The sequence below is a fragment of the Mytilus galloprovincialis genome, chromosome 1 (genome assembly GCF_965363235.1).
Source record: "Mytilus galloprovincialis chromosome 1, xbMytGall1.hap1.1, whole genome shotgun sequence".
NCBI classification, from domain to species: Eukaryota; Metazoa; Mollusca; class Bivalvia; order Mytilida; family Mytilidae; genus Mytilus; species Mytilus galloprovincialis.
The window spans coordinates 124,928,318-124,946,614 of record NC_134838.1 but is presented as its reverse complement, the minus strand read 5'-3'; the positions used below and the strand labels follow the sequence as shown (position 1 = coordinate 124,946,614).

Genomic DNA, 18,297 nt, shown 5'->3' with positions numbered 1-18,297 from the left:
ACAAAACCGCAAGCAGCCATACGTGTTTTATCTTACGTTTACCTATACGGGTTTTTATCTTATTCTTTAACTGGCAACAAAAAGCATGAAAATATAAAAAAAAAGACGTTACTAAAGATTAGTAAATATATATTTATAGTTTCTCGTGGTGTTGGGTTACTACTCCATTGATTAACCCACTCATCTCATATCAAATATATGTATCTATTTGTCATAATCTTTACATAGAAATATAATTCAAGGGAGAAAATATCAAATAGATATTTTATTATATACCTTTTAAATCGGTATGTAAAGTCCTCCTTTCATTTTTTTCCGGCCCTCTAAGGTACCAACCTTTTTTTCTAATTTTTTTTAAAGGGGGTGGTTATTTCAAGAAACAAAATACTTTGTTTAGAAGGGAAAATAAAAAAAAAACATGTTTTATTCCAGTGAAAACTAAGAGAAAATAATACAACATTGAGTTGAAAAATCTTCTTCCTGTATAATATTTAAAAAAAAGTGTTTATTTTGTAGTCGTATTTTGTTTTGTCCCCAACCCCTCCTCAAAACATAAATTTAAAAGAAAAAAACAAATGATAGAAACACCAAATACGAAAGCTCGGTGCTTTAATAATTATAGCATTGCCTTTTGAATGGTTTATAATTTTGCTTTAAGTAGTTATTAGTTTCAACTATCAAATATATGATTCAATCGTATTTGTTTCTTTGCAATTAAGATACAAGTAGTTTGAAAGATTTATTTGATACAATCAGATTTTTCTTTAATTTCATTTTTCTTTTTTTTTTTTGCAATTTAGATTGACGTACTTGTGACAAAATAAAAAATCTGCAAAACCACAAACCATACTAAAAATAGCTTCACACTTTGACGAATATGCTTTTTTCTGTTTTTTTTTTCAAAGAAATCATATATAAAATTGTGATACATTTATTTTATTTTCTCATCTCTCTAAAAAAACATCCTTGTAATAGAGGTTTTCTTTCATTTTAAGTGGTTTATTTAAAGTTCAGGTTAAGAGAATTTGTACTGCAACGGGATAGATAACCAGGAAAAAGGACGGATGTTTAACTATCATCTTCTTTCCGGTTTTGACGGGACAAATAAGATAAACCACGGAAGTGAGATGAGTATCCCTGGTGATAGAAACCGATTTATTTTTGAAGTCCCATCTGAGTTTACCGGATGATAGAAATTAAGTTTCCATGGAAACATAAAGGCAAGGTAACCACGTTGTTTAGCTGATGTGACAATACCAGAAGTTTCTCATCGATACAAGCCCTCAAGTTGAAATGAATCTAAATAATTACTAATATTTTCTTCTGCTTCTTCCTTTTTACTCCTTGTCCCGTTATATCTATTCTAATTAATCATTGCTTTTGTCCCCTGGTTTCTCATTAATGAACTATTTTGTCAAATCATTTTTGCTATCCATTGATTCATTCGCTTTCAATATCCTTTCTTACTTTTCCAACCATATTTGACGACATGAAAATTATATATCTGCCTTAACAATTCCTTTTGTTACAAATATTAATCTGCGGGCCTAATTAGCCCGAGTTCTGTAGCAGGTAATCTTTTCTCCTACAGAAACCAGGAATCAGCACGAGGCGTTTCCGATTAGCTTAGACTGGCCGCGCACCTGTCCGTAAAGGTGATAGCTATAATATATATCGTTAGCTACTGTAATTACTTATCTGATACATATACCTGTTTCCTAGGTAACAAAATCTATAAAACCAAAACGACCAAGAATTATTCTTAACAAGACTGACGAAATAAAACAGCAAATGCGTGCAAGTCAAAAAGATTTTTTGGCTTATATATCTTAAAATATTTTTTTTTCATTTTAAAGTTTATATTTAGAGTTTTATTATCAGTTGTTTTTTTTTTGATATATAACGATTTACTTTGACAGTTTGCAAAAAAAGAACTTTAATATATAATTGTTATGGGACGGGGTGTTAAACTTATGTGTTAATGTGACTTATATAAATATCAACAAATATGGCATTGGAAAGGACAAAGACGACAGTGTGATCATTCCAATAACAGTTTGCAGCCATGCAAGACACCTGCCTATTTTACTTAGCTATTCATTCATTTTTGTAATATTGTCTTTCTATTCTTTCAAAGAAAGTAGTTTCCTTAAAGCATCCATTAAAATATATCTTGTTTTTGATCAATAAAGTGGAGTTTGATGAGAGAGTGGTATCACAGTCAGTTTTTAGTTTGATGGATAATATAGTTAAGAGTGTCTTAGCGTGAACTTAATTTCGAGTCATGGATTTTTTAAACTCTCGAGAGAATTTTAGGTATTAAATGGGACAAAATTTCTCATCACCGGGATGCAAAAATCCTAGCAGTGGTGACAGTCATATTGATGTCTGCCATTATAAGGCTCAGAAGTGTCCAGTAATGAGACACACATAATATTCTACTGTCCGGTCGACCGTCAAACTAATTTCGAACATTAGTATTGAATAAATAGTCGCCCTGTATATATACAAGATCGATGTTTCCTTCAAAACAACGTAAAAAGTCTGAGAGATTTTGTGCAGTTGGTCGAGACCTGACTGAGTACATATATATGTAAGCTTCAGGATATCGTGGTCGGATTAAAGTATATAAATATATAACTATCATAATGCGTTTCTAAATAATTATTTAAATTTTAAATAACTATCTAAGTTTTAATTTTGTTATATTTCAGAAACATATACATGGAAAAAAATTATATATATATCATTAAAATTCAGTTAAGCAACAAATCATTTTTCAAAATTTGAAAGTTTCACTACTTACAACAGGTTTTGTTGGAACATATAAGCAAGTTCTTGATGGATCACTGCCGTCTACAGGTCCTAAACGGAATCCTTTTGCTTTAACCCAAAATCTGAATTTAGAATTTCCAGCTGTCGGTGGCTCATCTCCAGTCAGGATATCTGTTATACGTTGGTACTTTTTATGTGTCACTGTTTTTGTTTTTCCACTGTCCCCATAATTCTGGATGGCCCAGTAGTGAAAAGATTCATACATTTCCCTCTTTCCTTCGTCTTTCAGAGAGTAAGATAAACTGTCACTATCCATTTGCAGACGACAGCTTTCAGGACGGCAGAAGATTCACGTTTAGGTCTTTATTAGTAAGGCGGGACTTGCGTACATCGAGCAATCACGTCCAGTAGTAAAGTGTCACAAACATAACGGATAACTTATCCACATGTCCAATCACCAGTTATAGGTAAAAAAAATCCTAATTATCAAAACCAATATGATATTTCTTCTGTGGATGTCATAAATGAAGAGTTATACATTAATTATTTCCGCTGTCTGTAGAGAGCATATTAACAGTGACAAAACTGCATATCCTTTTTCTCAATCGATTGATTTTAAGTCGAAACTGGACAATTTTATAAATATCTTTAAAGTACCTAAATTACTCATAAAATTAATCCTATATGTAGTTGTTGTATATATACATATTTATTTGTTATATAATTAAAACGATGTCCCAGTCATTGCTAAATATCGATTTTATATCAAATTAACCGGTGAAATGTTACAAGTTAGTTAGAACAAAGGTGGAAGCTTGTGTAATTTTATGTATACTTTACTTATAATACCACACGAATAAGTATTAATAATTAATTATGATTCAGATTCAAATTCAATGATTTATTCATAAATGTATATATAAAGTCTCACCACAGATAATAGGATTCATAGGGTAACATATTTAAAAAAAAAAATATGAGAGACTTTTATTAAAACATATATCTATACATTTTTTATACTAGTATCTACACCCCCCAAAAAAGCATTTTTTTTTAAATCCTGATGTCTGAAGGTAAACTAAATAAGATATTCGTATGCTAAATGGTAAAAAAAAATACCAAAACCAACACGATGTAAACTTAATGTATTTCAATGTATTTCAATGTTTTGAAAAAAATTAAAATGGCACACCTCTACGACATTTGGGCTCTGGACGTCTGACGATAGTAATTATTTTCGTTTGCAATTACACCACATCTCCTTTTTTGTGTATGCAATCACACTACATCTCCTTATCTTATATACATTGATCAAAAACATTCCAGATGATGCTTATTATTCAGATATAATCACGTTAATTGAGATTCTATTATAAATGTTGGTGTTTTTCACTCACTTGAGTTAAATTGTATGGGATATTTTGGTAGCAGAACGTCTTAATTGAGGATATATCTACTTACATACCATTAAAGTATTTACTTTTTTGTTTTAAACTCTGGTAATAAAGTACATAATCAGCGCGGGACACTTCTTATGTCGACGTTCTCTGTCAAAGTTCAGATCATGATTAGTTTAATATTCAATGGCTGGGAGCAAAGAGGGAAAATAAATGTCAATGTGATTTTTCTGTGCAGTACTGGGACTGTGTTCCGATTTTAATTCCTTTATTTTCCTCGATAATATCGGTTAGCTTGAATACTTCAAATACCTATAGGATCCATTTAAAACAAGCTCAGTGTACATAAATAAGAGGAATTCGTTTTTACTTATGACAAGGGGTTCAAGTAGGACATGGCTTAAGACATTATGCCGGAACACAATGTCGACTTCTTTACTCCTATTTTGGACATTTTTACCTATTATGTCTGTTTGTTTTCAAACATCGTTGTCAATAAAATGGAATTTTATGTGACTGTCATACAAGTGAGAGGTTTAGCTAACTATAAAACCAGTTTTCATCCACCATTTTCTACATGTACCAAGTGAGGAACATGACAGTTATTATCCATTCGTTTGAATGTGTTTGAGCTTCTGATTTTGCCATTTGATTGAGAACTTTCCTTTTTGAGAATTTCCCTTGGAGTTCAGTATTTTTGTGATTTTACTTTTTCCCATATAAGGAAATTCGTCAGTGGTTGTCTCTGTTTATATGTAATTGTTTTGTTCAATAAATAATTGAGTGTTGATTACTTTGATATAGTCTCTGTCAACTTCCTCGACATGGTGAAAAACCGGTACAATCTAGAGCATGACATCGTGCTGTATATGACATGTTTGTCTTAGTGTGCTGCATATGATATTGTTTGTCTCATTGGGCTGTATATGATTTTTTTAACTCTTAGGGCTGTATATGTTTTTTTTAACTCTTAAGGGCTGTATATGGTTTTTTTTTAACTCTTAAGGGCTGTATATGGTTTTTTTAATTCTTAAGGGCTGTATATGTTGTTTTTTTTAGCTCTTAAGGGCTGTATATGATTTTTTTTAACTCTTAAGGGCTGTATATGGTTTTCTCTGTCTCATTGTGCTGTATGATTTTTTTTTTCCTGTCTCATTGGGCTGTATATGATTTTTCCTGTTTTATTGGGCTGTATATGATCTTTTTGTCTCATTGGGCTGTATATGATCTTTTTGTCTCATTGGGATGTATATTATCTTTTTTATCTTATTGTTCTGTAGATGATTTTACTAGTCTTATTGTGTTGGTGGGGTTGCTATCTCATAAACGGAAACTACACTCCTCCCTTTTGGTATAGACAATAGGAGTTACACAATTTATATATTTACCTTTTTGTAATCTCTTTTAGAGCAAAGAAATGTTTCCGATTTAGATATCAAGTTTTTATTTAGGTTATTTTTGGGATAAGCAACCCAAAACCAACCTGTACGTTATAAACGTTCCAGGACTATTAAATTTATGATATTCATATGTTTATGATATATTTCAGATACTACTGCCATGACTTTTTGTGACTATTGTAAAACTAAATTCTCCGGAGAACCGAAACTTGAAGAGACATCTTGTGGTCGTATTTAACGCGATTATGTTTTATCTAGTCGGTCAAATCGCCTTGATTATCTTGTAATTGTCAGTGATAGACATCTGAATGAATACTGGGACGGGACAGGAACATCTCTAGAGACGAAAACACTTAGTATATTCCGAACATAACTGCAAAACAGTAATGCTATTTACTAGGTTCAGAGCAATGTAGATTAAAGGCGTGCTATATCTAAAAATCAATGGATAGGTATATCACAGTATGTCTAAACTACTAATAGAAGAGATAATAATTCCAACATGCACAAACCTCTGAATACTTTTAAAAAATATAGTCTCAATCAGCCTTTACAAAAGAAACGCTTATTTAGCGTAAAGTACTATAAGCCTGGTATCGTTGATGACTATTTACCACTTTCACTACATACAGTACTATAAGCCTGGTATCGTTGATGACTATTTACCACTTTCACTACAAACAGTACTATAAGCCTGGTATCGTTGATGACTATTTACCACTTTCACTACAAACAGTACTATAAGCCTGGTATCGTTGATGACTATTTACCACTTTCACTACAAACAGTACTATAAGCCTGGTATCGTTGATGACTATTTACCACTTTCACTACATACAGTACTATAAGCCTGGTATCGTTGATGACTATTTACCACTTTCACTACAAACAGTACTATAAGCCTGGTATCGTTGATGACTATTTACCACTTTCACTACAAACAGTACTATAAGCCTGGTATCGTTGATGACTATTTACCACTTTCACTACATACAGTACTATAAGCCTGGTATCGTTGATGACTATTTACCACTTTCACTACAAACATTTCTAGACATGGCACCGAAACAAAAACATGAAGTACCGTGAGAAAAAAATAAGATTGAAGTCTTTGTGACATCATATTTTTGCAATTCGTTCACTTTGAAACGTGTCAAACCTACATATATATAGCAGCCAAGAAGCTTGCACTTTGCATGCATAAGATAAATATATTGAACAGTTTTTATACCAAATAAAAAAAAACTTCAAGTTGTTAGAATTTATAATTTAGCAAAAACATGCGAATGCGTCAAAACATGTTGTTTTTTTATATATATATAAAACTTCACAATATCCCACTTTGAGTTTTCACAATAACACATTAACATTGTTATGGATAGTTTTTGCTCGTGTCAAATTAGTAAAAGTGTAAATACTAGTTAAACGAACAGCCTCATATTTTAACATTCATATGTGCAAATTCGTCTGACATTTTAAAAGTAATTTCCGTGGTTGGAAATGATGTGACTTTCAAAATGTTTTAAACCAAAACAAATATGCCAGACAACAACCAACGAATAACATCACTTAATTGCAAGAATTTGAGTTTGGACACTCATACATACAGAATATGATTGAGTTGTAAGTGATTAACCCTTTTCAAGTCAGGAATATCACAGTTGTTATCCATTCGTTTGATGTGTTTTGGTTTTTGATTTTCTCATTTGATTAGGGACTTTCCGTTTTGAATTTTCCTCAGAGTTCAGTATTTTTGTGGTATTACTTTTTTCTTAACTGGAACAGTAATATCACCACAAAAATTAACAACAAACTGCACGAAACACACAAAAAACTAACAAATACACAAAAGTCTGTTTATTTCCCTGATAAATATTTCACACAAATATATTTCTACGTTTCTGTATTCTTTGTAACACTTCATAACTTTTATTTCCTTCCCTATGATAGTTAATATAAAAATGTCTACACCTCTAATACACTTCAAAATTTTGGTTTCGTTTCCTGTCAAACTTTTGTCATAGAAGCAAAACTTAATGCAAAGAAGTTTACGTATCTCTTATGTATAAGACATAGACGATAATTTCTCTGCTGAAGTCAGTATCTCGAAATCTTTTATTTCTTTAAAATGAAAGTCAAAGAAATGATTCAACAACTGCAAGGACTTTAAATTAAGACAATGCTGTTGCTTGCTATTCAAATTTCGAACATATATTTTTTAATCTCTTAGAGATTTCACTTTAAAGAAAATCTCTGAAAATGAAAATAAAACTATATAAATTTGGTGCGTCCGTATCATCATTTACCCTCACTAGAAACGTTTAAAACCACATAACTTAGAATGCCAAGGTTCTAACAAATACTGCAATGCACATTGACCAAACGTGTAAGGTTAGATTTGCCCTATGGAGTTGGAAGCTTAGGTTTTTTGTGGATAAAATATGGTGACTCAACAACACTCTTCTAGATTAACCGTCATCAGGAACGCTCAGCCGTATATGCAGTTAGACAAAATGTGTACTGAATGCTCGCTAACCAGTTTTCAGACTAATGGTGCCTTTTATTTGACTGATGGTGGTAGAGTAAACTTAACGATGCCATCATGGTATTGTTTTATGATGAGTTTGTCTTAAACAATCACCAGGAGAAGGTTATTGTTGTTGATAACCACAAAGAAAATGTGCTACTTAATACTGCTGAAGGAGGACCAGCAATAGCATTGCGAAAAGTACAAACAACAAAAAATAAAATATACTGTCCAAGTAATTATCAAATGAAGTAGAAGGGGGTCCTTGTTGGATCAAGACATAGATGACCGAATACCGGGTAACATATTTGACACGAAATCTGGAGATCTTGAAATATTATGGTGTAAATACTGTACTCTTGGTCCGAAATATATAGCAGAAGGTTAGTGGTAGAAAATGTGATATTGATATCAATCGAAATTGAAATCAGTTCAAATTTAAATGAAGTGAATATATAATGAGCTATTCATCTTATTGAAATAAATAGTGAGATGTTTCACAGTTGAAATCAAGTTACTAGTATTGAAATATATTTTTTTTAAATTACATATAATTGAAAACTTCAGATTTGAATTACTGTTTCATCCATTACTTTGACCAGTAGTCGAAGAGTGTCTGGTGATAACTGTGCTTAGATATATTTTGGGTTTGTTAGGTTTGCTTTAAGGTTTGTAATTGACATAAGAATAATTAATTTATGTGTCAAATTTCACTTTGTCTCTTGTATTATTAGATATGTAGCTATGGACATATTTCAGATTGCTAACATGTTTGGTTCCCAAATATTATTTACTTACCGTTCGTTTATTTCCATCCATTTGCATATTTGTTTCTATGAATGTTGACCAAAAAAAGTCCGACGCCTGTACACCCACTATTTCAAATATGGAAGCTACGAACACCATCGCACAACCCTATGGCAAATGACGTTGTGGTAAGATATAAAGATACCCTAAAAGTCATGTTGCGGATTCATGAATAATTCCTGTTAGAACTTTTGAAATAGCCTGAAGGTTAGGGTAATTTGGACTAACGAGGCAATCAAAAAGCTCCATGCATTATGTAAATGAATTCATCATCGATACCACAATAGAAGGTTGTAAGACAGACACGCATTTCGTCTGCAAGAGACTTCAATGACACTTGAAACAAAAAAAAAATTGAAAAGGCCAAATAAAGTACGAAGTTGAATAGCATTGTGGATTCAAATTTCCTACAGGTGAAGTAAAATACAGCTAAGGAAATGCATTGAAGGGATTTTCAGACTTGCACAACAGAGCAGAGAAGTTGATTAGCAGGTGCGGATAGATGGCAATACAGTACTTCAAACCAATCATATAAATATGTTGCGTTTAAGGTATTTAAACTGTCTCATTGCCCTCCCTTTAGACAGTTCACCAACAACATTCAAATTGAAAGCTGGGGGATGTTACAATCAGTGGAAATGTTTCAATAGAAAAGAAATATAATTAAGAAAATATTACTAAGTGAGTTACTGCAAATCTTTTTACATTTGAAAATGCCTGTACCAAGTCAGGAATATGATAGTTGTTTTCCATTCGTTTGATGTGATTTATCATTTGATTTTGTCATTTGATTAGGGACTTTCCGTTTTGAATTCTCGGAGTTAAGTATTTTTGTGATTTCACTTTTTTCTTTGTGTTAAAAGCCCGTAAATACAGACCTGATAAAAAATGCCACTGAACTCAAGGATGAGAAATAATAGAAGAACGTCATATCAATTCGGATTTTTCAATGTTACTCGTACCGATAAAGTATGTTTCTGAACGTTTTTGCATAGACCATCGATAATTTAGTTCTATGTCCAAGTACAAGGCATATCCGATTCCACGACTGCGACCTTTAAAGTACATGATCTTGCGAAAGGATACTAGCAAATTCAGATGATGATATTTTTTTAGAGCTGGCTGCTTTGATTCCCCTTTGGAATATATAAATTTTGAATTCTGCTGTTTTCTCTTAACTGAGCTCCAGTAACATTTTAATCTATTGTTGAAAGACAAATAATAATACAATGGAACATACTTTTGGGTACAACATATTTAGAATATAATAGTTATCAAAGTTACCAGGATTATAATTTAGTACGCCAGACGCGCATTTCGTCTACATAAGACTCATCAGTGACGCTCATATCAAAATATTTATAAATCCAAACAAGTACAAAGTTGAAGAGCATTGAGGATCCAAAATTCCAAAAAATTGTGCCAAAATACGGCTAAGGTAATCTATGCCTGGGATAAGAAAATCCTTAGTTTTTCGAAAAATTCAAACTTTTGTAAACGGGAAATTTATAAAAATGACCACATTATTGATATTCATGTCAATAGTTATCAAAAGTACCAGGATTATAATTTTATACGCCAGACGCGCGTTTCGTCTACATAAGACTCATCAGTGACGCTCATATCAAAATAGTTAAAAAAGCCAAATAAATACAAAGTTGAAGAGCATTGAGGACCTAAAATTCCAAAAAGTTGTGCCAAATACGGCTAAGGTAATCTACTCCTGGGGTAAGAAAATCCTTAGTTTTTCGAAAAATTCAATGTTTTTTAAACAGAAAACCGAAGTCACTACTGGCCGAAGAAAACATTACGATACTTAACATGTTCTAGCTAGGATTCATGTTGAGGGTTAAACTATTTGTTTAAATGAGGTAAGTATGTACTGGGCGCATCTAATATAGAAGTTGTTGGACACATTGTTTGTCAGGAAAAAATCAGAATGAAATTCATGCAACTACATGTAATAGAGTTCAACATTCAGATAGCTTATCGGACAATTTATTTTATTTGCGTACCACAAGGGTCAGTGGGATATTCCTGTTTTAACTTTTAAATGGTCGGAAGGTAACGGGACCATTGGACTAAATGGGGGGAAAAGACGACAATATCTTTCATCATGCGTCGGGAATGAGGTATTGACTTCGTTATATTTCTTACCTAGTCATAAAGAGTTACTAGTAAATGGATGAGCAGATAAAACAAAGCGCCTACTCTGACAAAAATGGTACCAGGATTATAAATTTTGAAAGATTGACACGCGTTACGTCTCCACGAGAGTCATCAACGACACTCGAAACAAAAAGATTTAGAAGACCAAATAAAGTACGAAGTTAAAGAGCTTTGTGGATCCAAAATTCCTAAAGGTGATGCCGAATACAGCTATGACAATGCATGCAAGGGATCTTTCAGAATAACAAAACAGATCAGAGATGTTGATTATCAAGTGCAGGGATTTGACAATGCAGGATTCCGAACCAATTATATAAATATGATTTATTCATCACAGGAAAGGCAACTGACTATCTACTTTCCAACCATTTAGATAGATTCGACATTCAAAACTGAAAGTTGGATGATGTTAAAATCAGTAGAAATGAAAGATAATCAAGAAAATAAGTTAGTTCAAGTTAAATTTTACATTAGAGCCCATAAAGACAGACCTGATAGAACATTCCAATGAACTCAATGATGAGAAATTACCATAATTAAGACACAAGTAGTCCCGAATTCCAGAATGAATAAGGAAAAACTTAAGTGGAGCTTTAAAACCTTTAAAAAAGTGTTAATATAGAAGAACACAATAGCAATTGGTATTTGCCTATGTTGCTCGTACCGATGCAGTACGATTTTTAACTATTGAAAGTTAAGTTCCATAGTTAAGCACAAGGCATATCTCATTCCTCGACTAGGACCTTTAATGTGCATGAATAGTCTTGATCTTGGGTAAGGATACTGGCAAATTAAGATGAAGGATGTTCCAGAGAGCTGGCTGCTTATCATTTATATTATTGTAAAAACGCATACCTTATTTGCACAATAATATTTTCTGTATTAAGTAAAATAAAAGTTTAAATCGAATCGCTGTCTTATTTCGATTTGATTAAAAATTGGGATGCAACACCTATTGCAGATTTTCGAAAAGGTATGTAAAATAAGTTTAGATATTTACAGACGGGCCTCTCCTTTTTATTTTCATTTTCATTCTAAGGTCAAAGATTCTGTCTTGATAGCGTTTTATAAAATAAATACACCCATTATTTTTCGGAAAATGAGCAAGATATGCGACCATGTAATCTAAACGATTTTTATTTTAATTGGTTATATGTGATTGAAGTTTAATTCGATGGTAGTTGACTGATTCTGTAATGCTTCCTTTCAATTAGACTTGTAATTTGTTTTCTTTGATTTACTTTAGTGGATATTTGACTAGAATGACCAAGTACTAGTGAACTTCTGTATAATTTGTCCCATCAATCCTGCCATAACCTCACATTAATGAGAAAACAAGTAATTGTCGAGTTAGCTTACATTCATTAGACAGCAATTTTAGCCCACTAACTGTATTATAAACTATAGTTGGGTCTGTTTTACACAGAACATGTAATTCTGATGGAGTACTTGAGAAAGACATTTAGTTTAAATGGAATTGCACATCCAAAGTGAATGTCCCAGTCCGACAAATTATTCATCTCGTTCTCGTTTTTCTCTGATATACGACGCTATTGCAATTTACACATGGATTGTAATTGATTAGATAAAGGAAGTGTTCGTTCTATGTCACTTGTGCAATATTGTCACAAGACATGCCAGCTTATTAAATAAAGAAGAAATTTCTTCATTATCTCTCACACAATATAAAAAAATAGTTTGCTTAACCGGGACAAAATATTTTAAGCCAAATGCACGCGGGACTTGATTGAACGTTTTCCAGAACGTGTTGAATAAGAGATCAACAGGAATGGTTTAAACATTTATTGTTCCAAATCATTTGTAATGAAGTCATTGGGTCTCAGATCTTTCCAAGGTCATTTCGTCTTACGTATGTTTTATTAAAACATATCTTTAAAAATATGGTTGTCCTTAAAAGGCCGTCATCATTTAGAAAATAGAGACCCTGAAACGGATTGAGAAAAAGTAAAACTGAGTAATTCTGTATTTCAATGTCATCATTTCAAGGTATTTTTCTTAAAGATTTCTATTTTTTTATTTTGGCACATATATGTTTTAATTTTTATATAGTTTGTTAAAGGACCAGCCAGATTATTTATGGTGGCTTAGAGAAGTGTCAACCGGAAAAATGATATTTTAAGCAACAATTAAAGGATTGTGATCTTAGTAATCTCGTCCAATAAAAACAAACTTTTTTTTAAAAAAATATGTTATTAATCATATAAACAAATATCAAAATGAAAACATTTAAACATCGCATCATTTTGCAGGATCTGAAAATAAAAGTAAATTAAACGAAAGAAAAATGGACAATTCTAACAATTAATTTGGACAAGGAAGTTTTTGGTGGGTCGAAAATTGTCCTAATATGACACCAGTAATTCTTTTCGAAGATGGCATAATTCTTGAACTCAAGGAAAATGTAATATTATAAATACCAGTCAAGATAAAAAAAAACAAAAAAAGTTGTAGATGAGATAAACAAAGTTGTCTAGAGGTCAACATGCAGCTATCAAAAATATACAGGTGACCAAACCATATGTAAAGCTACAAATTGCACAGATATTATATATGTGAACAATATATAACAAAGGCATAAGATATCAACTCGTTAAGATATCAAGACGTGTCACGGTACTTTTCTATCCCAAATTCATGTATTTGGTTTTGATGTTATATTGGTTATTCTCATCGGATGTTGTCTAATGCTTTGTCCGTTGATGTGTGTGTTACATTTTAATGTTGTGTCGTTGTTCTCCTCTAATATTTAATGCGGTTCCCTCGGTTTTAGTTTATTACCCCGATTTTGTTTTTGTCCATAGATTTATGAGTTTTGAACAGCGGTATACTACTGTTGCCTTTATTTAACTATGGTTCCAGAAGTTCTTGATCCAAAATTGTGCATGTTTTAATATATTAAACTTATCTACAGCATAGATGCATGTTAAAAAAAGAAGCTGATAGATTTTGATTTATGTAACGTTGTTGAAGACATTAAGACTCTTCATCATTTTAATTCTATCATGTTTCAACAATTTTCAAATTTTAACCCTCAAAATGTAACAGGGTGTTGTAAATGTGCACTTGCGGTTCCCAAATAATGATTTAATATCAGTTTTATGTTTTGAGAGTGTTAAATGTGTTAATATTTATATATAGTTTCTGTGACTTTTTAATGCACAGAAAGCGTACGTTACATTTTTAGTTATTAACTATATTATCAGTGCCGAAATGGCGCAATTTCGTCATGCACGGTTCAAGCGCAGCCATTTGATAAATATTCTAAGTACGGATCCAAAATTACACAAGAAGCATAAGCTTAAGTTAATCTATGCTTTAACTTAATAGTTTTACCTATTTTCTTACAAAGAAAGAATCATTTTGAGTCGAGGACTACCATGTTTTTGTCAGCGTTTGACGTTTCATTTCTGTTCCGGATTAGAATATTTACTTCCGGTAATTTAAAATAAATACTAGTGCAAAGGTCAAATTCCTCAGTCTTTGCTGTTTACATTTTGGCATATTGCAAAGATCCCGGGTGGTTCCTTTAGAGGTAAGAAGCAGCGCATTAGCTGTATGCCTCGCATGGTCTAAATTATTTAGTTTACATATATCGTTTGGCAATTCCTTGTCCTAGTTTCAAAAAACACATGCGAAATAATATTATTATTGAGATCAGCTCCGCCTATTTATGCAAATTTACATGACAAACTATTTATAAGACAAGTATCTTGAGAAAACGTACGGAATTACATGTTATATATTTTACAATAGTTTATTCTGTACATTGTTGAATTGTGCCGTAATAAATATACTATTTTACTACGAATTATTCATTCACGCTACCAAGAGAGAACAGACAACATATTTGACGTCCGTATTTATTTACCCTGTGTATTTACTAGTTTTATGAGATATTCGTATTTGCTGGCTTTATAACTATATCAAAACATAGCGAGAAGCAGAAATTACAACACAGGGGATAGTCGTACCTCATTTAATTAAAAAATGTTTTCATGGTTTACACGTGATGTGTACGTTTGTTATAGTTTTATTAGGTCATAGTTAATTGAAAGTCGTTGGTTGGTATAATCTTGAAGCAGATAATTCGACATTAAATCATTGGAGTTATTCCTAGAGCAGTCACATGAAAAACAAATGATGGTTTTCTCAGTGCTAAAACTGCGATCGATCACCTCTGAAACGATGATCAGACGGGACGGATACCATACTCCAGGGACAGTATGTTTCTATGTGTACCCATCATATACAATCTTAGTTTATAACCGTGTTTTCCTTGAAATTCAGTCATGTTTAGATTTAGATGTTTGTAAATAGGGGAAAAGGATATAAATAACATGTGCCAAAGAAAATGAGACTTGAGGGTTTTGAAGTATAATTTATTGTCAAATCAAGACAGAGTGTCACGTATTTTTTGTAAAGAAAATCTTGTAAAAAGTAAAATAAAAAATGGTGGAATGATACTGTTTTTTTTTCTAGCTGGAAATTCAAAATGAAATTGGCCACGTAAAAGGTTTTCCCATAGTATCTCAAGAAACATGTCTAGCATTCGAAAAACTTTTTTACTTATTATCTTACTATTAATTACTTGGTTGAAAACTACAACTATGAGTCCACGGGACGAAATGCGGTACTGCATTTCACGCAGGCCACCTGCACTTTATTAACCAGTTTTACTACATGTGTTTATAAATAATTGGCTTGTTCAAAAGGACTTACATAGTTGTAGTACTGTTCATTTTGAAAACAAAATACGCAAGGAAAGCTGTATGAACTCATATAAAATAATGAAGTAATGAAATCGCAAATGACTGTCCAGTAGAATAATGATGTACAATACATAAACAAAGCACGTTCAGATCTCAGAAAATAGAGAAGTACATGTTGTAATTGGTTACTGGCTTCGATACTCGTAGTAAACATTGATCTCCAAACAGTAGGATAGTTTTGACATAACCGTTATATTCAACTTAGAAACGGATGGCCCACAACAATAATGACAAGTACAATAGTCAAACTTAACCAAGCATGTTTTGTTACAAAATGTGAATGCTATGCAATAATAATTAGCATTTGTATATATAAGTTTAACATAAGTTTTATGATGACGATTGAATATTAGTAAACCTTTCAAAATTGTGTTTCTAATAGTTGTTGTCTAATTATCGTTTTGTGGAATTTATCCTCATTACCAAATTGATATTGTATTATACATATGATGAAAATGAATATTGAAGTAGTTTGAATAGTTCTAGATTCAAATGTCTTCGATATGTTATTTTGTCATTGAACTCTTTAAGAAATTTGTCTTTTTAATGAGTTAAGTATTTGTGACAAGGCAAGACTAATGTTACCAGGGATACCAAATTTTGTTGTCTTGGAAAGGGATTGAGGGAAATGAGCACTTCAATGTAAAATCGATCGAAATGAAGCATTACCACAGGCGGTTCCCGCGCTCTATGTTTTGTCTCTTAATAAGTTCAATCCTGGGACATTTCTATCTTCCTGACAAGAGTTTCTTTAGAACAAATTTAAAAGAATTGATTTTGTAAGTGGGTTATCATCGTATGAAGCCATGTTTTCAGCTTTAATTCTCGAATAATTGTCGATCCGCAATTTAAAATATGAAATTACGTGCACACTCACGACAAGCTTATACAATTTAATCCGGCAGAAATATTTCCAATTCCATTTAATTTACATTCCGCTGTGGTCACGGAAGATTTTAAGCATGTAATTGACACTTCAGGCTAAATGATTTCTACCATACCATTCAACAAACGTCCTGTTAAAACTGACAAAAATTATTGTTAAAAGAATAGTGATAAATTGGGGTCTTGCAATTTTATTTCATTCCAGATTCAATTGAATAAAGTTTATGAATATTGTATAAAAAGGAGATTTTATAATAATATTTGGTTTGAAATTACACGTTTGTTTTTGAATATTGTTGTGCTTTGAGATTTTGTTGAAATAATTATAATTTTCAAATTTTCAATCTAAGAGATTTCCAGGAAATGGTCTAAACACGAAAAAAAAGACGTATATAGATACTTTTTTCCGAATGAGTTAAGGCTTAGAGGTCGTGGATAAAAATTATTTTCTACTTACAAAAATGCCTGTACGAAATCAGGAATATGACAGTTGTCCATTTGTTTGATGTGTTTGGGCTTTTGATTTTGCCATTTGATTAAGGGACTTTTAGTTTTGAATTTTCCTCGGAGTTCAGTATTTTTGTTACTTTACTTTTTAGAATAAAAAAAAATATGGATTTATGAATAAACTCATCATAGATACCAGGACTAAATTTATTATATACGACAGACGCGCGTTTCGTCTACAAAAGACTCATCAGTGACGATCGAATCAAAAAAAGTTAAAAAGGCCAAATAAAGTACGAAGTTGAAGAGCATTGAAGACCAAAATTCCTAAAAGTTTTGCCAAATACAGCTAAGGTAATATATGCCTGAGGTAGAAAAGCCTTAGTATTTCAAATAATTCAAAAATTTTGTAAACAGTAAATTTATAAATTTAACCATACCAATGACAATCCATGTCAGCACAAAAAGTGCTGACTACTGGGCTTGTGATACCCTCGTGGAAATAAATCTCCACCAGCAGTGGCATCGACCCAGTGGTTGTAAATAAACTCATCATAGATACCAGGACTAAATGTGGTATATACGACAGACGCGCGTTTCGTCTACAAAAGACTCATCAGTGACGCTCGAATCCAAAAAAGTTAAAAAGGCCAAATAATGTACGAAGTTGAAGAGCATTGAGGACCAAAATTCCCAAAAGTATTGCCAAATACAGCTAAGGTAATCTATGCCTGAGGTAGAAAAGCCTTAGTATTTCAAATAATTCAAAAAAAAAATCCTACGTCAATCTATATAGATCACAATGTTATTAAACACCTGTACTACCTTCATGGCAAATTTAGATGTGTAGTCGCAGATAAAGCCCCAAATAACATTGCTTTCGTGTGTAAATCACATATATAAACTGCTTGATAACGGATTTAAATTAAGTATTGATAACTCACTTTAAAAATCCATATCCACATACACCACCACGACATTTACCAAGGAGAATATTCTGAATAATCATAGGTCTGATGTTTCTTTAAAATTCAACCAAAGATTAAGAACTGGATCTTCCTTCAGTGAATTGGATAATTTTACCTAAAACACATAAGTGT

General features: G+C 32.0%; 1 protein-coding gene across 1 annotated transcript in view; it reads right to left on the bottom strand.

The window, feature by feature from the left end:
• The window catches only part of LOC143057158 (nucleolar protein 4-like), a 63,861-nt gene extending 60,538 nt beyond the window's left edge, over positions 1–3,323 (bottom strand). The window contains exon 1 of the mRNA XM_076230410.1: positions 2,807–3,323. Within this exon, the coding sequence (XP_076086525.1) occupies positions 2,807–3,091 (285 nt within the window). The 5' untranslated portion in view covers positions 3,092–3,323. The remainder of the gene's footprint in view (positions 1–2,806) is intronic.
• Positions 3,324–18,297: the final 14,974 nt, after the last annotated feature.